We start from the raw sequence: 24575 nt of genomic DNA, 5'->3' as shown, positions 1-24575 counted from the left end.
GTGCTCAGAGTCACTGGGCCATCACAGAGGCCCTTGCATCTGGACAGTCCTCAGAGGACATGCAATGAGGACCGAAGCCCTCTGCAGCACCCTCCCAAGAGGTCATGCAGACATTCAGTGCTCAGGCATCCTGACAATTCACCCAGTTAGGCATGACTTAAATGTCCTTTATCTCCACTACACAACTGATGACCACCTCTCTTTAGCAGGAAATTCCCCAGGCGTCCAGCTCAGCACCGTCCAGCTTAGGCCTCCTGGGACCCTCACATACCCTCTGATACTAGAAGATGCTTCCACTTGGCCATCCACCCACCTGCCCACCTGCCCCTCTGGCCATCCACCCCAACCAATTTCTCCTGCATGTTCCAGCATCCCTGTACACCAGGTGCCATTTCAGGAAGGGGATGCAAGGATAAGCTGTGCAGGCTTTGTGGAACTCACAGAATAGACGTTCCCACGGACAGGGCAATCACTGGTCAAATCGAGTGGACTGCAGGTGGGAAGACAGGGAAAAACACAGCCAGGAGGGAGGGGGGCTCAGATGTCACACTGTGAGCTGAGACATTGCCATGGGACAAGGACCTCGGGAAGGAGAAGGGGTCCAGCAGTCAGGGTCCCCAGGAGGGCAACTCGGGGGTCAGAGGGGTCCTGAGTCATGGGGGCACTGGGCATGCCCTCTGACCTGGAGGCTCAACGGGAGAGTGGACAGGACAAGAGGCCGCACAGTCACGAGGCCCTTGCGGCAGCCAGTGGTGGCTGGCCTGCTGAGCAGTGACTGGGCTCCCTTTGCATTTTGAAGGCAGACAGGACAGGAATCCTGAGAGACTAGAGACAAGAAGCAGAGGAGGCACGTGTGCGTCCTAGACTCGGGGCAGGACCACTGGAAGATGGAGCTGCCCGGTGCTGGGGCTGCAAGGAGGGCTGGGGAGGAGGGAGGGGGTTGCCTCGTGGAATCCCCGCCCAGGTGAGCCATCATAGGTGACAGCGGGCAGGAGGCCTTAAGGGGGACACCCTGCTTGGATTTCACTGGAGGCCAAGCCCTCAGGTAGAAAGAGCATTCGGGCTGCACCCTCGCAGTTGGCTGCAAGGTCAGGGGTGGACCGTGCCTCACGGAAGGAGTTGTGGCCGCCGGGCGGCAGCCAGGGCAGGATGCCTCGGATCCTGCCCCAGCACTGGTTTGGAGGGAGAGAACCCGGTTTCTGACAGGTGGATGCACCCTGTTGTGAAATGCACGTGTGCTGCCGGCCTGGCCCCTCTGGCCCCTCTGGCCCCCGCCTCTAGCGCGGGTCCGCAAGCCCCATCCTGTGTTAGTGCAGAGGCAGCGTCTGGGGCCTGAGCACCCGCAGCCGTCCCGGCACCGGGCCCGGAGCGGACGCCGCCGCCGAGGGGCGCCCGAGGCACCCGGAGCCCCCCCGCCCTCGGCCAAGGGCCCCGGCGCGCGACCCACGCCCTAAGGAGGCGGTTGCGCCCCGGCCGACGCCCTCCAGCCCAGGCTCCGGCGCAGGGCGGGAGGGGGGCGCTGGCGGGCGGGAGGGGCGGAGAGGGACGCGCAGGGGCTGAGCGCGCGTAAGGAGGTGAGGTCAGGGCGACCCGGCGGCCCGGGTGGGCGTGTGCAGGCCGGGCGGGCGTGCCGGGAGCCTGCGACGGTGTCCGCGCTCGCGTGCGCGCCGCGGGGGCGGGAAGGCCCCGCCCCGGGGCGGGAGGGGGCCGCCGGATTAAAGGCCACCGGCGGGCGGGGACCGGGCCAGCCGCCCTCGCTCCGAGTGCGCTGGGCGCCGCCTGACGCGGGTCCCCAGGGTCCGACGGCTCCGGCGCAGCGCGTCCCGCCTGGCGCAGCAGGACCCACGCGGCATGAGCGTCCGCACGGGGTGCTGAGCGGCGGCGGCGATGTCGGGGCGCGGGGCTCCGGGCTGCAGCCGGGGACTGCCCCTGGCGCTGCTGCTGGCGCTCGGCGTGCTGCCGAGGGCGCGGGCCTTCGAGGAGCAGCCTGGCAGCGCGCACGGGGAGAGCCAGGGCTTCCAGGTGGTCACCTTCAAATGGCACCATGTCCAGGAACCGTACATCATCGCCCTGTGGATCCTCGTGGCCAGCTTGGCCAAGATCGGTAAGAAGCCTCGGCTCGCTGGGGCTCCGCGTCCCAGCCCGCGGCGACGTGCCCCGGCCGGCTCTGGGGTCTGCGCGCCCCCGCCCGCGCCCCCGCGTGCGCCCCGGGGCGCAGAGCCCTGCGTCCGCGTCCGCCCTGCCCGGGGTCTGCGCCGGTGCGCGCTCTAACCCGTCCCGCGGGAGCTGCCCGCGCTCGGAGCGCCCCTGTGAGCCCCAAGGGCCAGGCCTTCGGGTCGGGCGGGGCGAGGCGCGGGCTGCGAGCCTGGCCGGGCCCGGAGCAGCCGTGCGGGCCGCCGGGGTTCCCGATCCCGGCCAGGAGCGCGCCAGGCTCCCGGGTTTGGCGTCCCCGCCGCCCTCTGCCGCCTCCAGGCCTGCAGACCTCGGGGCCGCCGCTGCTCTGCGCGCCCCGGGCCCCTTTCCTGTCCGGGGGCTGGTGGGGGCTGGTGGGGGCTGCCCGGTGCGGGCAGACACAGCAGGCGGTGGCCCGCGAGCGCCGCGGTGATATTTGGCCCCCAGTGCAGAAAGACAGCGGTGCCACTCGAGATTAAACCCAGTAAAATCCTATTTATAAGAGCAATTTTTCCATCGACGATGTTTCTCTTTTAAAAGTCCTGGTCTGTCTGATTTCTCTTAACTTGCTTCAGTGAGCCAGCAAAGTGGGGACTGCAGGTAACTCCCGGGCAAGGTGATGGGAAGGTCAGCCTTCTAACAGCTTCTGAGGCCAAGGTTTCAACGTGTTGGTCCACCAGGAGGGGCTTCCTGGAGGTGTTGCACTGAGGATGGCCTGCACCACTGACTAGGTGGAGGCTGGGGGACAGCGAGGGAGGGGGCCTGAGGATACCCTCCCCAGGGAAGGGGAGGGACTTGGCAAGGCGGAGGGGCCCTCGTGGGGCCTTGGGCTCGGCTGTTTTCAGCAGGATAGCAGGGTCATGCTCCGGGCAGCCTACTAGAGAACTGTGAGCCCGAGTTTTGGGGTGCCTGGTGAACCGTGCTCCCTTCAACACCACCTGCTCTGTGTCCTGCTTATGCCGACCGCCTCCCTGGAGGGCCTCTGGGTTCTGCTTTCTGGGTCTCGAAGGCCCCCTGCATCTCTCTGCAGGTCTCCTTGCTCACCTGGCCCCGACTGCCGGGTGTCATGCTCACTCTATCCCACACTGGGCTTTCCAGGGTTTTGCGAGACTAGGAGTAAGACTCCAGCACCCACACGAGGTCTCTTCCGAACACCTCCGCCGGGGACGGGAGGGGGGGCTGACACTGGCACTTTGTACCGGTCATCTACTGGATGGGGCCAGCTCCAACCTGGGCTTTCCCAACACTCACATTGCCCACCTCCCCCAGGAACAGCTAGCTGTCCTCTGCCGCCCGCTCTCTGCTGTGAAAGCACCATAGGGATGCTATGTGCAGGGTGAGGGGGCCGTGACACTCTGGGGTTCCAACCCTGGGATGTGGAGCACCCTCGTGTAAAGCAGATATGTGCTTTCTTGGCAAGCTGGGCTTCTCCTAGTACAGCCCCGGCGTCCAGACCTGGAGCCTGGCATCGCATTCCAGCAGTGGCTGCTGGGCTCCCTTTGGCCGGGAGGTCCCGAGGGGACAGACTGCGGGAAGGCTGATCCGAGGATTTGCCTGGCCCCAGTGCTGCTCTCCTAGGAAGAGCCATAGCCCTGCAAGTCTCCAGCACAGGTGGACTTTGTCTCAGGGCACCTTCTCCAAGGTGGGTGGCCACCCGCTGCAGCCGGCTCCGTTTCATGGTCAGGGCAAGCCCAGAATTCATTTTCCTACCCACGTTAATTTAAAAAGCATCGTCTGAGCACCACATCCTCACTCCATTGCTATCATCTGGGATTGCTGACTCCCCTTGAAGGTCAAGGCTTGGGGGAGACCTTGGCGGTCCTCAGGACCCCATGAAAAGGACCCTGAGGGAAGACCCATGGGGCTGACCAGCTACAGCTTCAGTGCCCTCCTGCTCTGGGCCACACCCTGCCCTGGCTCTGCCTGGGTCCCCAAGGTCCTCCTGCTGGCTCACTATGGGCCTTGGGTGACCCCACCTCTGCCCTTTCCTTTGCGGCCCCCACCTCCTTCGCTCTGGCCTTTTCCCCATTGCTCATCAGCTGTCCCTCCTCCGGCCACCTCGGCACCCCACCCCCTGCCATCTCTCAGCCTCCTAGAGCTCAAAGACCAAACCAAACCTTCGCAAATAAGCCAGACCCACCTGCTCACGTTCAGCCCCACAGACCAAGCATTAGAAGGAAGTACTCACCTCATCTCAGTGGTCTGCCCGCCCTCTGCACTCTGGACCAGACTTGGGGAGCTGGAGCTCCCCTCACCCATCATTCCAGGTCCTGGAGTTCCCCTCACCCATCATTCCGGGCCCTGGAGAGCCAGATCTAGCCTGGTCAGGGGTTACCCCCAGGGGCTCCCCAATGCCTGGCCCCCTCCCTGCCTGGAGGTAGGACAGCCTCTGCCCTGTGGCTTCTCCCCCCTTCCTGCCCTGGCTCCCAGACCCCTCCCTGTGCACCCCTTCTCCCAAACCCCACAGAGCACTCACAGCCACCTTTGCCTGCTTCTGGTCAAGCCTGGAGGCCTCGTGGTGGTGTGTCCAGTTTTTGCACAAATGAGGGGAGGGCTTGGGTCCTGGTGTGCTTCCTCCTTGACCCCGCGGTCCAGGGTTCATGCTCGTGAAGCTCTTTGACCCCTCTCATCGTGTAAGATGGTCAGGTATTTCAGTCTCAAGGCACAGGAACAGAGGGTTTCCGTCTATTTCCAAGCACTGGCCAGGTTCTTCCCAGTGGTTTCAAGTGTTGGCTTTAGCTCACATGCCCCTCAGTCTGCAGAGCTCAGATTCCTTCCAGCCATGTGTCACCTTGCTGGGCAACGAGATGCCGAGATGCTGGGGACCCTGGGACAAAGCAATCATACCCACAAATGTTTTGAGCCAGCTTCTCACCTCAGGTGGCTTGGGACAGAGAAAGGCCAGGGGGCAGGGTCACAGCCACCAGTGACTGGGCCCAGGAGTCCTGAGTTCACGCCTGGAAGCTCTGCTGGAAGCAGCGCCTTTGCACTGGTGAGAAGTGTGGCTGGTGAGCCCAGGGACCCCCAGCCCCTAAAGCCCTGCGTCTGCAGCTCCGTGAAGGACTCATTGGAAGCATTTGGCCTCCAGGGGCCCCTGCCTGTTGCTGTACCCTTCAGGGATTCAGAAGGAGAAGCAGGAGCCCCTACACAGGTGGTGCCTGCTGGGCCGGGGTGTGAGGGTCCCTGCAGTGGGCTGGGCCCTGTCCCTGGGTGGGGTACTTCCTTGCTCTGGACCCCTGGTGGCCCCCAAGTCTACAGCTGCCCCTACCAGGCTCCCTTTGGGCCTTGGACCAGGCGGGGATTTCTCTCCTCAAACCTTCCTCGGGTAGTGAAGGCTGGGCTGGCAGCACTGGCCGTGTGGAGGTCGTGAGGCCACAGGGAACGGGGTGGAGGGCCCACCTGGGTGTGGGGATCCAGGCAGCTCCTGGGGACGGAACTCTGGAGTTGGCAGGGTTACCAGGAAAGGTGCTTCTGCAGGAAGAGGGAGGTTCGAATGTTGGAGGCCAGAGGTGAGACCAGAGGGAGGCCACCAGAGGCCAAAGCAGCACAACCACAGACCCTGTAGGACTTTGCTCCCTAGCCAGGGTGGCACGAAGGGGAGGGACATGAGCAGACCTGGGCTCTCAGACTCCTGCCTTGATTGTAGGGCGGAGAATGGGCAGGAGGGGCAGCAGGGGGACCCTGGGGGATGGGGTACTTCTGGGTTGACAGGGTCCATTTATTCCTAGGCATCTTGGTTGGGGGGGCGGGGGTTCAGGGGACAGACATGGCTCAGGTGTCCAGCTGACATCCCAGTGGGTCCAGGGTGAGAGGTGGGCAGTGAGGGGAGGGTCTGGGTCCTGGTGTGCCCCTGGCCAGAATGGGCTGCAATGGCAGAGGCCCAGGGGAGGGGCAGTGTCAGGGTGGGTGGGCTGGTCAGACACCCAGTTTGGGGACAGGCCCTGGACGTGGAGCTCATGGGGACGTGGAGCCTCAGGCCAGAGGCTCAGGGGTGCTGGTGAGAAGGTCTCTCCTGGTCCCCATGTCCTCTGACCCTCAGGCCCTTCCCCTGGTGCCCTGGGGCTTTACAGGCCCTCCCCTTTGGCTTGACACCTCCCTCTTCACCCCTCTCTTGGGGGAAGAGAGCCCAGGGGGCTGGGGTCACCTGCAGGAGTAACAGGGCAGGAGTGTAGCCTTGGGAACCTGCACGGTGCATCTGTGTGGAGGTCCTTTCCTGTCAAGCCTTTCCGTGCTGGCGCATGGTCCAGCCTCTCCAGCCTCAGGGCCGCGGGGGGCCTGGGACATCTGTGGGCACTGCAGCACCCCCTCCACAGTGCTACCCAGGGAAGCCATGCGAGGCACTTACCTCCTGGTGTGAAGAGCAGAGGCCTTTGGTTTTTCCATCATGTGCTCTGGTTTAGGACAAGGAGCCTCTGGTGCTGAGCCTCACCCCTTTCCTGCTCCTTGCGTGGGTCTCTGGGCACTGCCCATCCTGCCCCCTGCCTGCCTCCACTGAATGTTCCTTACTCCCTTCAAAGGATGCCTGAGGGGATCTGGACAAGATGACCTCACAGGACAGTGTGAGCAGCAGGAGTCCCCAGTGGGTCCCACCCATCCTTCCCGGGGTAGATGAGTCAGTGGGCCCTAGTGGACCCCAGCCCTGGCAGGACAGAGGCAGTCACTGGGCCAGAAGTCAAGACCCATCATCCGAGGAACCAAGGGTCCTCCCAAGAGCCTCTACCGTGTGGAAGGTGTAAAGTCTCACTTTTCGGACAGGTTCATGGGGGAATTAGCCTCAGGCTGTAAAACAATCCATGGGCATTTGGAGCTAAGGTATCACCCTGAAATATCCAGAGGGAAGTGGGGCAAAGGTTGGGAAGCGCTGATAGCCTCCTGTCCTGCCCGGGAGGCTCTGCCTCAACCAACTTCCTGCAAGTGGACAGGTTGTCCTGTGGGCCTCAAGGCCCCACGCTGCCCTGCGGGTCGCAACCCAGGTCAGCTCGGGGACAGCACCGTGCTGTGCAGGTGCCTGTGACCTGTGTCTGCCTTCCCGGCCTGGCCCAGCTCAGCCTCCACCTGACCTCCAGACAGATGTGTCAGGACACACACACCTGCCCTTCAAGGAGGGGCTCTAGGTTCTTCTCTGTCCCCCTGGGTTGGAGGAAACACTTCCTGCCACACCTGCCAGGCCCAGTGCTGGGGTCTGAAGCTTGGGTGGGCTTGAAGTTAGGGCTCCCAGCATGCATGTTCCCCCGGTGACCGGTGTGTGGTGTCCAGAGCCCTCCTGGTGGTGAGTTTTACCTGGAGGGGTGGCACTGGCCATGAGAGGGACGGGGCTGCAAGGTCCCTCCGCTGTTGTCTGCCGCCTGCCCTGCCCCATCGTGGGCTCTTGGCCTCCCTTGGAGAAGGGCCTTGGCTCTACGTGGCTGTGTGCAGGGCCCCAGCACCAGGTCCAGCTGCTGGCTGCTCTCAGGCACTGGGTATGCATCTCCAGGTCTCAGGAGCTTGCTTTGGGCAGCATGGCATAGCCCGGGGGGCAGTTTCCTGCTTGGGTCCGGGGGCACAGCTAGGGTGCCTGTTCTCTGCAGGGAGCAGACCTTTGAGGCAGCCTGGGTGCTCTACTGGGCGGATCTCTGCCCCCACCCTGTGCCTGCACCTTGTCCTGTCCTTCCTGACCTGACTTATCTCTCATCCCCATTCCTATCTCTCCTTCATACCTTTGTCTTCTGTCTCCTGTCTCTGTTCAGGCAGGGAGAAGGGGTGCTGAGTGGGCCCAGGGCTCAGTGGCTCCTGCTCACCCCAGACCTGCCCACAGGGCCTGCAAGGCTGGGGGATGCTGAGCTCCTGGGCCCTCTGGGCTGTGTGTGGGGGGCAACAGAGGCCCTGAGCAGTGGGTGCAGGGGAGTGGGGGGTAGGGACCCATGGGTGCAGGGTGGCTCCCACGCTGGCTGTGGCCCTGCCTTGTGTGGCCTCCCCAGATTCCTGGGGAGCCCAGACTCCACCCCACCCTGTGAGCCCACCCCTGCTCCTGGGATCCTGGTTCTCTGGTTCCACTAGGTGAGCCCTGGGAGCTGAGGGGCCACTATGTGCAGGTCATGCTTGCCATCCATGCCAGCACCCTGCTGCTGGCACCGCTCTCGCACACCTATGTGGATGGTGGGGGAGGTTGAGCGCACTGCTCAAGGCCAGCTTCCCATCCGCAGCTTCACCCCAGCCGTCCAGGTCGGCCTGGGGAGACGTTCCATCCCTGAATTATTTCCCAAGCCTCACACAGCCTCCTGGGAGCCCCGCACCCCACTGCTCACCGGGGTGGCTGTGTCCCCAGGACCAGCTGCGCTCACCCTCACCAGCAGAAATCCCCTGACAGCCGAAATCCTGGTCATGCCTTCCGGAGCAGGGCACCACAGATCCACCCAGTCAGGCCACGCACACTTGCCTTTGTCTGCCTGCCTCTGCGGAGCCCGGGCAGTCAGTACCCTGAGCACAGCCTGCCCTGGCATTCAGGGGCATGACTGGCCCGATTTCCTTCCTCAGTGCAGCTGCAAAACATTCGATGTTGAGCATCTGCAACTCTGGCTGCTGGAGGAGTGCTCCCCACTTGAGGGCTCAATGCACAAGCACCACGCAGCCCAGACCCCAACAGTGCCAGATCCTGGGGGTCAGACAGATGAGACCACGCCACAGGACCAATGGCATTGTGTGCTCCACAGAACAGCAAATGGGGCAGGCAGAGGGGAAGGGGCCATTTTCAGGAGTGGATCAGCCTGTGCAAAGGCACCAAGGTGTGTGTGTGTGTGTGTGTATGTGTGTGTGTGTGTGTGTGTGTGTGTGTCTGAGGAGCAGTGGTGGGGGAAGTCAGCCAGGGGAGGGGTAGAAGGGGAGGTCAGAGGGGCCAGGAAGGCAACCAGTCATGAGGGTCACAAGGAGGCTTCTGGGAGGAGGTGTGCATGGCTCCAGCGAGACGGACAAGCCCACATCAGAGGATGAGGGTGGCTCAGACCTGCCACCCTGTGAGCTGAGCCTTCCCCAGGAGCATTGTAACGCTGGCATCATCCCGCTCCTTTTATAGGCTGCTTCCCTGAGGTGTTTAGTCCATATGCGCTCCAGGGTCTAATCAGAGATTAAGGTCACCTGGAAGGTCAAAGCCTTCCCCTCTGAATGTCCGGGAAATGAGATCTCTGAGCCCTGAAGGGCGTCGCCAGGGCACCCAAGGGCACAGGATCCAGCAGGTGAGAGGCCAAGAGGCTGAGTGCACAGGGCCACCCCCGCCTGGAGCCCCCACGCTGCCGGGCCTGTCCCGCCTGACACGCATGGCCCTCCAGGAGACTGTGACGATGGGTGGCATCCAGGCCACTTTCTGGGTCCTGCGAGATGCCCTCCTAGGTCAGGGGTCTGGCCTGGGGCTTGGCTTCACGCTGCCTTTCCTTGGAGCTGGCTGTGTCTTGAGTCCACATCTACAACCCAAGGGTTCATTCATCGGTGCTAGAAGGAATTGAGAGCCCCATGGTTTGCTGGACACAGGGGGTCAGAGTCCAGGTGGAGGAGTCAGACTGTAGCGGAGTGTAGGCTTCCCATGTGGGGCACGGTTGAGGTGAGCCCGTGGGAGGGCGGGGGCCAGCCAGCGTGAGAGGGGCTAGGGCAGGGGGCCAGGGGGAGGCACGGGGTGGGGGCCCAGCAGGTGGCGAGGGCTGACCATGCGGGCTGGGGCCTGCAGGCAGGTGTGGACTCCCGGCAGAGGGGGCAGAGGGGCACAGGGGGTGGTGAGCTGAGTCCCCTCCCCGGCTCCCCTCATCCAGTGGCCGGCTCTGCTTCAGACACAGATGTGGCCCTGAAGGCAGCCATCAGCCCGGGGAGGCATCCTGGAAGCCCTGGCCGGGGGGTGGGGGCTGGGGGGGGTGGAGGTGGGGGGGCGGCACCAGCCTGGAGGGGTGCGCAGAGCTGTGGGGGAGGGCCGGGCCTTGCTTCTCCCCTTCCTGAGTGAATCAGTCAGGAAGCCTCGGTGAATTCACCACCTGCCGAGCTATCATGCTAAAGTCCAACCGTTGTGAGCTCCCAGCTGGGGAAGGGTTTCTTGTAAAAGCAAAATGGGACCGGAAATGCCTGTTTCTGGCAGCTTTTCTGGCAGTTTGTGGAAAACCACTGGCTTTGGCTCCTTGGAGTTAGAAGCCCTGGGTGCTGGGGTGCAATTCTTGCTCAGCCAGCCAGTGGGGCGCCGCCTGAGCAGGACAACACCTCAGGAGGAGGACCGCAGGGGGCACGGGGTGGGGGGCAGGTGCCCAGGGGATACTTGGTGAATGTTCGAGTTCCTGTCATCCGTCCACACGCACAGGTCCAAGGGACTGTCCCCATGCTGGCTGTCCAGTCCTGCACACAGACTCACAAGTGGGGGCTCCCGGTCTGACTCCCACAGGAGCGGCCGGGCTCCTAGGTGGAGGGGCTGAGGCCACACCTTGGCCATCCCATTGGAGGCAGCCTCCCGGGAGCTGTGTTTCAGGGTCACGGAGGCTTCTCCGACTGGAGAAGCCAGCAGGCCCCCTAGACTGCCCCCTGCCAGGCGGGACCCTCTCCCCAGGCAGACCTGGGGATAGGTGTGTCCACCCCCAGGGTCAGGGCACCACGGCCCCTCCACTGCTTCATGGAGGCTGAGTCTGGGCCACTGCCCCAGACCCTGGGACAGTGGCCACCCTCCCTGCGGCCTGAGGCAGCTGCGCCTGCATCCTGCTCCTTCAGCTCAGGATTCAGACAGGGACCAGTTGCCCGTGTACCTGGGGGGGCGGGGAGGGGTCAGTGTCTGCTCTGACTCTCATGGGCCCCCGAGGAGCCTGGTGAGACCCACGGTGCTGGGTCCAGCTCGACCCCAGGGCTGGCTCCAGACAATTGAATCAGAGCTCCTTGGGGTGAGACTGGGGTCCGGGGCCCAGCCCAAGGGTGCCCAGGGTGGGAAGAGCAGAGGGAAGCAGCCACTGCCCAGCCGGGCTCCTGGGACCTGGCTATGTCACACATCCACGTGCAAGTCCACGGGACTCTAGGACTGGACTGTCCAGGGCCACCCACATGGGGCCCCTGCCGGGTGTGTTGCTGCACCTGAGGGACGTGTGTGGTTAGCTGCCCTCCTCTGTGCTGCTCTGACCTCCTCAGCAGGGACATGGCTGCAGGTATGCAAAGGCCCAAAAGGTGCCTGGTGGGCAACCCGTGGACACAGTGGTGACTGTGCGCGGTGCCCAGACATGACAGCAAGTCAACAATATTGTGTGAAAACAAAAATGCCAGGAGAGTCGTGCAAGAGCTGAGGCATGTGTCCCCGGGCAAGGGTGAGAAGCCGGCCCCCCTGCCTGGTTCTGTGGGGACCCGGGTCCTTCCACGTCAGGGGTGGGGGGGGAGTGGGACTCGGCAGCCCTGCACCACACAGCCCGGCTCCCTGTGGCCTTCTGGGCCTCAGCTATCCTGGGAGTGGGAATGGTTCCACAGCCTCACCCTGCAGGGTGCCGCCTGTCATTGCCGGGGCCTCAGCTGGATTGGGCCAGGTCTGGGGGACCACCCTGTGACGGGCGTGCCTCAAGCCTTGGCCACCAGGTTACCTTTTCTTCCTGGAAACGGTGTTCCTCCCTCCCCCTGGGCTGCTGTTGCTGGCGATGTCCAGTTCAGGGCTACTGGGGTTGGGCAGGGGCGGGGGTTCAGCCGACAACCATTTAAAAACTATAATTAGCGAACGGAGCAGGGGTCGGGGTGCAGGTGTGGGACAGGGCCTCCAGACAAGGTCACCCTCTGCTGGCAGGTGGCAGGTGTAAGTCTGGCCCCTCCCCCCTGAACTTTTCTGGGGGTAAACTGGAAGAGGAAGGCAGTTTTAAGTTTCTGGGAAGGGCCCCGGTGTGGAGAATTCAGCCTCCCTTGTCAAACCCTTTACTCATTAACTCAATAATGCCGAGAACATTTCAATGGCTGGGGTGCCCTCAGCCCCCGGCCGGCATGAGCCTTCCCTGCACTCTGCATTTTGGGCCCTCAAAGCCTGAGAGGAGTGTGTCCTGGCAGCACACTCGCCCTGGATCATACTCCCCGCGGGAGGCACCGGCCGATGCAGGATGGGCATAGGTGGGCGCCGAGGACAAGGATGGGCTCCCCAGGCCATGCCAGTGCGCAGTGGGGAAAGCTGACCCCCAACCAGTGCCCTGGGACGGTCTTCCCACCCCCTCCCCACAGTGGCTCCCTCCAGTGACAACAGGGCATAAGGGCATCTGTCTCGGCACATCCCCGTCCTGCAGGCCCCACCTGGGCCCCTCCAGCTGGCTCTGTTTACAGTCCTGGTTTTCTCGTGATCTGAAGCTGAGTCTAAGTGTGCAGTGTGAACTGAGTGTGAACCTCTCGCTGCACTGAGTGTGAACCTGTCGCTGAAAATCCGAGTGACTTCCCAAGCCGGTGCTGGCATGGCCCTGTGACCCTGAAAGGCACCTCCGGCCTGTGGCCGACACAGAGCCAGGCAGAGTCTCCGAGGAGAATGGACAGGACACAGTCGTGTCCATTCCCCGGAGAAGAGCAGGAGGGAGGCCGGCTGCCCTGCAAGGCCTGTTCTGGGGGCGGCTGCCTACAGAGGGAGAGGGCCAGAGAGCCAAGCCAGGCCCTGTGCTTACCTGTGGACGTCACTATGATGCATCCCGCCAGTCTGCACCTTTGTCAGAGGGAGCAGGGGGCCTGTGCAGTTCAGGCAGCCTGACCCAGAGCTGACGGCCCTGCCCATCAGAGCCCCTGAGATCGGCCAACCAGGGCCCATGGGGCATGTGTGTGGGTGCTGTGGAGGCATATATGTGCCCAGCCGAGGGCATGCGGGTCACAGAATTGAGGGAGACCTTAGAATCGTTGCCTCCCATGCAGCTCGTGTTCTGGGATGGGCACCTGTCAGGCAATGTCTGGGGAGCCTCTGTCCCAGCAGGGAGGGGACGGGGCGGGGCGGCTGATGTGTGATACCCGCATCCCGGCAGGGGCGTGTGGCCACGGGTTGGCAGGCAGACCGTGTCCCTCAGGAAGGCCCATCCTGACCCATCACGAAGGAGCACCCAGCTGTCCCCCTGGCGGGTGGGCAGGCATCTCACCCGGGCTCAGACCTGAAGCCACAGATGGGCCTGGAGCTCAGGATGGCAGGCGCCTCCCCCGCCTGTGCTCACAGTCCTGCCCACATGTGCTTGCTCGCACAGCTTGCAGTCACACGTGCTTACACCCGCACATGATCACCCAACAAACGTCCCTGAAACCTTGCAGGGTGAGTACAGACCGCCGACGGGTCGGCATGAGGCCACACGCCGGGTTCTCCCTACGGGCAAATGGCCGTGCTTCCTGGCCTGCCCACCTCCCACCCCTCAGCCTTGATGTGCTGTCCCTTCTGTCCCTGGCCTCACCACCTGTCACCTCTGAGGCCACGTCACCCCCCAGGCGCACCCAGCACAGCCTCGGCAATGCCGATCTTCAAAGATTAGTAGACGCTGTGTGTTTAGGAAAGGTGTAAACGTACAAAATAAGTGAGCAGATAGCACTGCGTACCCACCTGCGGCCCCCACCTTGTTACCGTCTGGCGTCGCTGTGCTACACGGGCTGCAGTCGATGAGCCAATGCCAGTATTTTACTCCGTCCGTAGCTGACATCTGGGTGCACTGTGGGCGTTCACACAAAGTGTGCGGACACGTGCCCCTCGTTACAGCATCAAGTACCCTGCCTGCCCCACGCCACCTCACTCCCCGACCCTGGCAGCCATGGGGCTCTTTCCTGCCTCCATAGTTTTGCCTTTTCTGGAATGTCGTAGACTAGCTGTCCTGCTGTGTGAGGATCCAGACCGCAGCCTTCTCAGACTGACGTCTCCCCCTAAGTAGCCTGCAGTGCTTTCCCGTCTTGGTAGCTCCCCTTTCAGGGCTGAACGATACTCCATCTGTGGGTCGCAGAGTCCATTTACCCATCACGCCCTGGAGAACGGCCTGCTTGCTCCCAGGGTCTGGCTGTTACAGAGCTGCTCTGAACGTGCATATGCAGGTTCCCATGTGGACATCAGGTCTCATTTCCTTGGTATAAATGCCGAGGAGTGTGGCTGTGGGTTAGGGTTTGTGCAGGTCTGCAGGAAACCACCAGACTGTCCTCCCCCGTGGCGGCACCGTGTTGCACTCCCAGCAGCAAAGCATCGGAGTTCCTGCTGCGCCACGTCCCAGCCAGCATCAGCTGTTGGCAGGGTTTGGGTTTTGATTGTCCCGATAGAGGTGCAGAGGCACCGTGTTGTCTTAATTTGCATTCCCTGACTACGGATGGCACTGGGCACCTTCCGTGTGCTCACTTCCCACCTGCGTATCTTCTTTGATGACGTGTCTGTTTAGATTTTGGGCCCGGTTTTCAAGTGGGTAGTTTGTTTTCTTACTGGGGTTTGAGTTCCTCGTGTATTCGGGATACAGATCCTTCAGCATACGTGTCTTTAGCAGATATTTCCTCCCCGTCTCTGGCTTGGGAGCTGTCACTGTCGTTCCGAGAGCAGAGGTGTTTACGTTCAGTGAGGTCCAGCTTCCCAGTTCCTTCCTTCATGGGTCCCGCCCGTGGTGGTGCATCTAAAAGTCCTCCCGGACCCCAGAGTCTTCTAGGTGTCCTCTTACACTACCCTCCAGGAGACCGATGGGTTTGCATTTCATGGCGAGGTGTGTGGCCCGTTGTGAGTCGTTACCGTGAGGCTGTAGGGCCTGCGTCCAGATTCACTTCTTTGCACGTGGACACCCCTCGTTGAAGACACGGTCTTGGCTCGGCTGTGCTGCCTCTGCCCCATGTTGAAGGTCAGGGACTGTGTGTCCGTGGGTCTGTCTGTAGGTCTGTGCCTTCAGGAGTACCGGGCTGCCCTGTCCCCATGCTTCTGTAGGATCTGGAAGCCGGGGTGTCGGTCCTGCACTTTGTTGTTGTCGCCGACGCTGGGCCAGCTATCCTGGGTCTCCCGTATCTCCATATGATAAAATAACCGGCTGGGATTTTTATTGGGATTGCCCTGTGTCCATGGGTCCTGCCGGGAAGAATGGACAGCGCGACCCAGTCAAGTCCTCCAACCCACGCATGTGGGGCATCTGTCCATGTACAGAAGTCTTCTGTGATGTGTTCCTCATATGGGTCCTGTACTTGTTTTGTTAGATTTGTAACTAAAGGTTTTTAAAATTTTTTTTGTTTGTTTTATAGTGATGACGTAAATAACCTTGTGTTTTAGATTCTGAACCTTCATTGCTGGTTTGTAGGGAAGGGGTAGACGGTGTGTCCCGCAGCCCTGCTCTCTCATCACACATGGGATTTCCCACATGGGGGATCCCATTGTCTATGAGCGGCCCTGCCCCTGCCCTCGAGGCCCACCTGCTCCCTGTGCTCCTGGCCTCGCTGCCATGTGTCGGGCATGCTGGGCTCTGTGGCCAAGACCATGCCCATGCATGCCCGAGGAGGGAGGGACATACTGTGAGCTTGTGGGCTGTGGGGCTCCTGCCGGAGGGTCGACACAGAAAGCCCGCCCTGCCCCCACCTGCATGCTCTCTAAGTTCTGGGGTTTTCCACCTGAATTTCAGTGCTGGCTGGACACTATGACCACAAGGACTGTCTCGGGAGCCGTGAGATCATGTGGGACCATTTTCCATTTCCAGGACAGCCTTTATGTTATGTGAAGTCAGTGAGTGCTGTCATTGGCGCAGTTTTGCGTGGATCTCAATGATCCTGTGTCGAGCTTCAGGCTCCGGGCTGCTGTGCAGGGCAGTCTCGAGGGTTCCCAGGCTTCTCCTGTCCGGGGCGTCCAGCACGGTGCTCCTCCCCATCCCCGAACACCGGGCACCTCTCCCCTGGATTGCAGGCCTTGTGTCCTGGGGGCACCTCTATGGTTCCTTCCCCGCCACAGGTGGCTTTTCCCCTGTTACTTTGCAGACTGGCCATGCAGCCAAGTACTGACATCTAGGTGTCACCACAGCCCAATGGCCTCTGGGATGGGTCTGGAGGTCACAACCCTCCCGGTCCCTCCAGAGTTGATGTTAGGGCCACACACCTGCCCCTGTCTGGGCCTCGTGGGGGCGCTTCCCTGTCCTCCCCCATGCTCCCTGCCATTCATAATGAGCGCATCCCCCTGCTGCCACCGCGCCTTCTGAACATCCCTGGGCCCTTCTCACTGTCCCCGCCTGCATTCTCCTCTGTGTCCAGAGAGACCTCTGTGACTTCACCTTTCACCTCTTCTATTGAGCACTTCACCTCTCATGGAGAAGAGGTCTTCAGGCCTCTGGATGGACTTGCTCATGGTGACGATGCCGCCAGGGGCCCCTCCACCTTCCCTCGCTTGCTTCCTGTGCTTCTGCGTGTCAGCTGAGGGTTTCAGGCCTGAGACACCCCCAGCTGTACCTGGGCCCACGTGTGTGTGAGCAGAATGCCATGTCTACGAGGGGCATGTCCTGCACCCTCATATCCCTCCTTCCCGTTGTTCCGGCCAGGAAACTAAACCTATAGGAATTTAGTGACGTTACCCTCTTTTGTTTTCATCGGGCCTGGGGAGAACCACAGTCCACCTTCCTTGTGAGAACCTGATTTTCATTTTACAACATTCCAGAAGGGTTGTGTTTATCCTCTTGTCACAAGGAAGCCAAGTCCACAGGGATAAAATAATAATAGCTTGTGAAGGCCCCTGGCAGTGGGGGAGGCCTTGGGGCAGCTCCCAGCCAGGCCACCCGCAGGGTGCGCCCTTGCCCTGAGCCTCCTGCATTTGGGGCAGATGACGGGAACCCAGGGGTGCTGCAGCCACCCCCACAAAGGCTGTCCTGGTGGCGCCATCTACCTCCAGGAATGGCCCATGTCCGTCCGGTGGTCCAGTGGTCCATCCGGCTTTTCTCGAGACATGGGACCTGTGCCAGGCCCTCGGGGCTGGCGGCCACCCCGTGGTCTTCCCACCTTGGGGAGGCCTTTGTCCTCTTGCAATGCTGCATCAATATCAAGAGTCAATAGTCCCCATCACTTCCTGCCACAGCGTGTCTGGGCAGCAGCCCATGACAAAGTCCTGCTTCAGGGGCTGGTGCTAGGAACACCCTGATAGTGGTGACGGCAGGGACGCCACTGCCACAGTTTACAACAGCTTGGGCCATTGCCCACACGTTATCTGCACAAAAGATGTCCTTAGAGAAAATGGCCTCACTGGAATTTTCCCATGAAGTGTAAAGGTCAAGAAGGTCTGAACTTGCTCCCCTACAGAGTCTGCTCACAAAATCCTTGTAGCCTCTTGAGGGTCCCTCATAGCCCCCCAGCCCCACCCTGGACTGAAGCATCTTTGTGTCTTGGCTTCCGTGTATTTTCCAACGCATTTGAACATGGGGGTCAGTCTCCACATCTCCAGCCGACCGCCAGGTCAGGAGCACTGTGGGCTCTGAAGGAGGCCTCTTCTGCATTGTCTGACCTCCCGGGCACCTGCCTGCCTCCAGCTCCTTCCATGGAAGCAGAGTCCCCAAGTCCCAGCCTTCAGCCACCCTTTCCACACCCTCAGCAGAGGCAGGGCACTGGGGGTACCACCAGGATCCGTGTGACACACGGGTGGACACAGGTGCCGCTGCCACCGCAGCTGGAATGCAAGTCACCGTTTTGTGAAAAAGGGTCTTGGGGAGCTGACCAGCAGCTTCCACCCGCAACTGCCCTCTGTGCCATGGGCTTGACTCGGGGGCTCTGCTCAGGCTTTGGGGGCAGCCCTCTCCCTCCCCCCTGACCTCTGACCTCCTGGGACCTTCCCCCATCTGCACCTGCTTGCCCTGGACCCTCAGCTCTTCTCAGGCCTATTCCAAGGTCACTTGAAGACTGATCAATGGGAATGGGAATCAAATAGAAATCCAATCTGAGGGACTTCTCAAACCTAGGAATTTATGTCTTTCACCAAACTGGGGACATTTGGAACCCTTACTTCCTCGATTTTTCCACCCCATCCTCCCCCTACTCACCTCTGGGACTCCATTTACATACATATTGGACCTTTCAACACTGTCCCACTGACCACTAATGTTCTGTCCACTTTCTATCTTTTTTATCTTTGTTCCTTAGATCGGATTTTTCCACCAATCTCACTTCCCATTCACTATCTTTTCTCTCATCTCTGTCTGCTGTTAAGTCTATCTGTTGAATTTCTTATTTCAGATATTGAGCTCTTCGATTCTAGAATTTTCATTTGATTCTTTTGGATTTCTTCTATTTTGAGAGTCACAGACAGTCTTTGGGCTAGCTACCTGCTTTTGTAAATAAAGTTTTCTTGGAACACAGCTGTGCTGATCCATTAATGTACATGCTGGTTGTTCTCGTGATGCAGTGGCAAAGCCGAGTAGCTGCAGAGCAGGCTGGGTAGCCCACAGCCTAAATAATTTGCTGTCTGGCTCTTTCAGAAAAAAATTGCTAACTCCTTTTCTGCTACTGAGATCTACTATTTTTTGATTCATTACAAACATATTTTCCTTTACATCCTTGAGCGTAGTTACAGTAGCACTTTGTAAATCCTGGTCTACAGAATCCAGTCTATGGATCATCTTGAGATCTTCACTGACATATGGGTCCCATTTTCCTGTTTCTTCATATAATTTCAGATTGTTCCTAGAACATTGTGGCTCATACACTGTAGAGACTCTGTATTCTATGTTCCTCTGGAGAGCATGGATTTCTGTGGTGGTTGTTGCTGCATTGCTGCTTGACCAGGAATGACCCAAAACTCTGATGATGTCTCCTCTGTGGTGACAAGAAGTTTGGATCTGCCTCTCTTGTGTGTAATTCAGGGACCAGCCAGGAATTTGGGAAGAGCTCATGCATAGGATGTGGGATTTGGCCTTGCATTGTGCAGCTGCAGCAGCCATCGCCTTCTGTGTGCTCCGCTCTCTCCATCCTGTAAGACTACGGGTTCCTTTTGCTTTTTTTTCTTTTAAGATTTTATTTATTTATTTATTTAAGAGGGAAAGAGAGAGAGAGAGAGAGAGAGCGTGTGCATGCACATGACCAGGGGCAGAGAGAAGCAGAGTCCCCGCTGAGCAGGGAGCCCCCACTCCCCAATGCAGGACTCGATCCCAGGACCCCAGGATCATAACCTCAGCTGAAGGCAGATGCTTCACTGACAGAGCCCCCCAGGTCCCCATACTATAGGTTTCTATCTGAGTTTTAATTGCACTCCACAATTCCAGCTGGAAAAAGCCATAAAGAACAGGGAAGTCAGAAAAACACAAATGAAAAGGGAAACAGGGCACTCGCCCATTGCCACCCCATCCCTTAAGGTCTGGAGCCCTCCAGTGTGCCTGTCTCTCTACCGTGTTAGTGCTTGTTAGGGGGGGGTCGATCCCCGCAGATGGTTGGTGCGATGGGGCTACCCCACCTGTGCCCACCTCAAACTTATAATTGTCCTAGATCCTGCTCTCAAATCTTCATTTAATTTAGAGCCAGTCACAAATCATAAGAAAGCAAAGCTTAAAGTATATAATCCTTTACACACAGAGCCTTGAGAAGCCGCCTGGCCAGGAGGGTTGAGGAGGGGAGGATGCTCAGGGAGGAGGACTGGTGGGGATGGCCTGCCGGGGCTGGCTCAGCTCGGCTCTGGCACGCCATCCACCTGGACGTTCACTCATGGGTCGGCTTGACAACACTTACTGTTTGCTGTTAGGAATGTGTGTATTTAGATGTGAGATTATCAAGGACCCCTGGTGTGTGGTGTTACTGCCCCACCTGCCCTACGAGGGACAGCGTCTGGGGTGGACGCCTCTCAACAAAGGAGGACAGTTTTGTTTGAAATCCAAACGCCGCTCTGGGTCTCCCTCCAGTGCTTGAAGCCGGCCAGGGCCCACCTTCCTTCTGTTCTCACTTCTGTTACTCATGATGGCTCAGAATGAAAGAATATGATGCTTCCTCGGAGGCTAGTAACAATTTTCATTTTTTTAATTAAAAAATTGACAAAGTGGGGCAGCCCCGGTGGCGCAGCGGTTTAGCGCCGCCTGCAGCCCAGGGCATGATCCCGGAGACCCTGGATCGAGTCCCACATCAGGCTCTCTGTATGATGCCTGCTTCTCCCTCTGCCTGTGTCTCTGCCTCTCTCTCTGTCTCTATGAATAAATAAATAAAATCTTTAAAAAGAAAAAAAAATTGACAAAGTGTGCTTGAGTTTTGTAGGCGTATGATGTTTAAAGTGTTTTGTGGTTTGTGAGCAGAAGGGCCCTCAGAAGGGCCAGTCCTGAAAGGGCTCCATTGCTCTGGGAGCTGTCCTCAGGGTCCCGGAAGCAGGCCCTCCCTGGGGAGCGGCCAGGCCAGCTCACCGACAACCCTCTGAGCGCTCATCCACAACATCGTCGCAGGCAGGAGGTGTGGGCTCAGCTAGGTCACTAGGCAGTATTTGAGGACACTATGAATATCTCCACCTCCTGGCCTGGGCCGGCAGCTGACACATTTACTATAACTCCTGCCTTGGGCTGGGGCACAGATCAGAGTGAGCAGGTCGGCTCCTGTCCTCACAAGTGGCTCAGAGGCAGTCCCATCCTGGGACAGGACGTGTGTGCGTTTGTGTGACCATGCGGGGCCAGCCCTGACCTGCTTGTCCTCCCGAGTGCAGCGGGTCCCCTGCATGTGCCAGGTGCTCCCGGGCTTCTCCGGGACGGGTTTCGCTGCTCCATCTGCTGACTCTGTCAGGCCGCATGGAATTTACCAAAGCTCGTACGCGTTAAAGTAAAACCAAAGGATTTACTGTGCTGCTGCATTTGCGTGGACTCAGCTAAATTTTGTTGGGAGATCCTTGGAGGCAGTGGCCTCGTAGGGCCTGACCCTGGGCCCTGGGCACCCAGGCATGTCCTGGGGGGCACCCAGCCCCACCCACAATGACCTTCCCGAGCCTCCAGCACCCGCCCTGTCCAGGGACCATTGCAGGAATGGTGGCCGGCTGGCGCCTCCTGACCTTCGACATCCGTCAGAGTGTTTGTAATTAGAACTAAAAGCATGTGCTCCCCTGTCCTTACCGTCCTGCAGCCAGGCCGTCTGTGCTTAATTAGCTGTGACCCTCCCGGCCTCAGCAGTTGCCTGTGGGCCTGGTTGTGGAAAGTCCGCACCTCCCTCCTTGTGCTGCTGTCTACGCCTTCCCGCTGCACTTCCACTTGGTTCTCTCCTGTTCCTGTGGCTCCATCTTGTCTGTCCTGCGAGTGTGCACTGCCTGCACCACCTGCATTAGCACCTCATGTTTCCTGAGCTGGAGTTTATGCCAGGAGCTGGGAGTCGGAGCGGCTTGCAGAGTGGCCTGCAGAGCCGCAGCTGGGCCCCTGGTGGGCACAGCAGGGTGGGGGCTGCTGCCCTCTCCCCCGGCAAGGCATGCAGGGAAAGCCAGCGGGCTCCCCAAAGGCCCAGACGTTCTCTGCCCTTCCAACCTGTAGGGTTAGGCTTCTCCCCCGCAAACAGGGCCATTTTGAGGTGTGAGGCTGCACCACCTAATTGCTTCCTGAGGTCACAGCCGCCCAGGTGGCACCTGGCCTTTCCCTGTGTTCGCAGCTCAGACTCCAGGACAGGCCACCAGTGGCGGCCCCAGCACTGAGGGTCCCCAGGAGGTGCTCTGCGTTACTGTTCAGGCTCACCTGTGCTGGGCCCTTCTGTTTTTGGAGGTAAATCCAACAAGGGTTGGGAGGAAATTGGGATCTTCCCTGCCCCCGTCAGAGTCTGAATGGCCCAGCTCAGCATAGCACATGGTGTCTGCAGCGTGGACAGAGGTGCTGGGTGTGTGGTGAGGGGGCAGGGGTGAGGCACCTGCCCCTCGTGCCCACTCCCTCGGCCTCCCAGGGGCCCAGGGTGCCCAGTGGGGTTGCAGCAGAGGCAGTGTTGTGGATTGTGGACAGAGACATGGCCTCCACCCTGTGTCGGATTTTCACAGTGACCTGATGATGGGCGGTCGCGGTGACCCGCCCCGACTAGGAGCCACATTCCTGCCTGTGTCCATCCAGGTTCCGGCCAGCTGCCGGAGCCCGACGCCACAGGGCACGTCCAGCAGGAATTCGGCTCACCGGCTCCTAAAATGCCCATTATATGCTTAATGGCTGAACCAGCAGCAAATTGCCACTTAGAATCAATGAAGTCTTTCATTTAATTAGCTCATTACAATGCAGCTGCCATCTGGGAGGGGTCACAGGCAGTGGGGAGAGCCGCCCGCAGGCCTGACCGGTCCCTGGCTGCTCTTGAAGAGCTCCCGTCCCCGGAGACCCTCCCTCACGCCTGGGCAGGATGGCACAGAGCCAGAGGGTGCCCCTGCAGCGGGGCTGTGCTGCCAGCCTGATGCCGGGTGAGAGCAAGGACCAGGGTCTCCCTGCGGCCTACTGCCAGGCTCTCAAGCCCCAGAGCAAGGACAGCGACACCCCAGCCCAGCCTGTAGTTCCAGGGAGGACCCCTGGGCCCATAGGAGGCTGAAGCCTGGATCAGACATTGCCCCACATCCATGAATGCAGAGGAGAGGTCGAGCAGAACCTGGAGAAAGGCACCTGCAGCCACAGTGACATCGTAGGAGAAAGAGGGAGGACCCACCTGGCATAAAGCATAACCGCAGAAACAGAAGGGAGGTCCCCACAGAGCGTTACACCCCCAGAAAAGGGTCAGTGCAAACTGCACTAGGAAGACGCTCCGGAAGACAGCAGAACGGGAAATCGTTGGAGGGTTTCCACAGGTGAACACGCAGGGTTAGGTCTGAGACATAAGAGCAGGAGGGCTGGGGGGACAGGGGGGTCAAGGACTTCCATCAACATGGGGGGACACAGATGGGAGGGGGTGCCGGGGGGGACTGTCTGGAGAGTCCGCAGCACTGTCCGGGGGCCACAGAACCGGAGGACAGGCATCACTGGCTGGGCAGGGACACGCCGCCTTCTGCCCCAGGGTCAGTGGCCGAGCAGGACGTCTGCTGTGGACCCGCATCTAAGACAATTGGCCAGGGCAGGGCAGGTCGCCGACTGGGCGCCTGGGGAGTGAGGAGGTCACAGGAAGCTGCCCTGCAGACTGAAGGGGCATCCCCAACATGAGGGAAGGAGAGTTGAGGAGAAGATACACCTATCCGTCAGGGAGTTCTCGACGACGAAGCTCTCACGACTGCCAGACAGAAAAGGCCAGGGAACCAGGCAGGGGGAGACAAGGAGCAGCAGCCCCCCACTGTGTCCTCTGTGCATGCTCAGGGCTTGCTCAGAGCCAGGGCAACACGTGTGGCCCCAGGACCAGAGCCAGGCCACGAGTGGTTGGAGAGCGGAGGTGAGTGCACAGAAGTGAGGGACGCAGGAGCACACGGCCAGGATGTCTCTGGGGATGGGCAAGTCCTCCCGTTCACCATTATTTTTAAATATTTTCTTTCCTAAACCCCAGTTGGACGGAATGTTAAACGCGTAGCAGGACACACAGAAGCATGAGTGGCTTTCAAGGGCATGAAACTCAGAAGCCGTAAAACAAAGACCTGAGTTTACCTGAACAGATGTCTGCACGACATAAACAGAGTCAAAGGGCGAGCACCTGACCTCGGAGGGTGCAAGTGTGCGGCTCCGGGGTGTGAGTGACCGCCTGCCCAGCCAGGCTGTGGAGGAGCCGCCAACACCATGAACCCGTGGCCCACAGAGGAGTGTCCCATGGGCGAGGAAGGGTGTAAACCTCCCTCCGAACAGGAGGGACTGGCCCTGAATCTACCAGCAGACATCCTCACCTGCCTGAACAGGTGCGTCCCCTACCTGGGCAGCAGTGACAGGTGTTTCTGTCCAGGTCAGAGGTGACTCCGCACTAAAGCACACATGCTGCCCAGCCCCCCGGATCGCACCTGTGCAAGGTGCGCCCACCATCGGATGGTGCGTCCGTCACCCTGTGTGTGTGCACGTAGGTTTCCTTCTCAGTGAGCCAAATCTGAAGGCACCTCCTCTGTGGGTTCTCAGGGCTTACTGTTAAGCAGGAGCCTCAGCTCTGAAGTCACCTCGTGTCTCATCTACTAAATTAATTAGATTGTAAAAAAAAATTAATTAATTAATTAATTAGATTGTGAGATACTGGGCTGCCATGCAGGACGCATCTGAGGACCAGCGACAGTGTCACCTGGCGCTTCCTGGGACTCCGCGTCCTCCTGGGAAAGATCAGTCTATGACCAAGACCCCGTGTAAATCCCTGATTTGGGGACAGATTGTGGCTCAAGACCAAATACTCAGCAACGTGACCTGAAGCCAGCTCTGGGGTCAGACCTCAGTGAGGGGCTTCCTAGAGTTCAGAGGTCACTCGGTGCCCCCCGAACAGAGGAACAGGGAGGCTCCAGATGGGGGGACACGCACCCCACCCCGCCTGCGATGGAACAGTGCTGGGTCTGCGAGGCCCTCGTGGTGTCTGCCGCCGGGACTGGCAAGGAGGCAGGTGCTGCCGGAACTCTTCCCGAAGCATGGGGTGGCCCCACATCACAAGTCCTGGGTGCTGGGCGG

General features: G+C 60.0%; 1 protein-coding gene across 3 annotated transcripts in view; it reads left to right on the top strand.

Moving 5' to 3' along the window:
- The first annotated feature begins 1728 nt into the window (after positions 1-1728).
- Positions 1729-24575, top strand: part of SLC9A3 (solute carrier family 9 member A3) — a 43813-nt gene continuing 20966 nt past the window's right edge. For 2 of the 3 annotated variants that reach the window (XM_041731886.1, XM_041731887.1), the window contains exon 1: positions 1729-2104. In XM_041731886.1, coding sequence (XP_041587820.1) covers positions 1888-2104 — 217 coding nt within the window. In that variant the 5' untranslated portion in view covers positions 1729-1887. Of the gene's footprint in view, positions 2105-22887; positions 23834-24575 lie in introns of those variants that run through there. The other variant, XM_041731889.1, reaches the window with a different exon arrangement.

Source organism: Vulpes lagopus, chromosome 17 (genome assembly GCF_018345385.1).
Source record: "Vulpes lagopus strain Blue_001 chromosome 17, ASM1834538v1, whole genome shotgun sequence".
In the NCBI taxonomy this organism is placed as follows: domain Eukaryota; kingdom Metazoa; phylum Chordata; class Mammalia; order Carnivora; family Canidae; genus Vulpes; species Vulpes lagopus.
The sequence above is the reverse complement of the archived record's forward strand: the minus strand, read 5'-3'. Positions and strand labels throughout refer to the sequence as shown.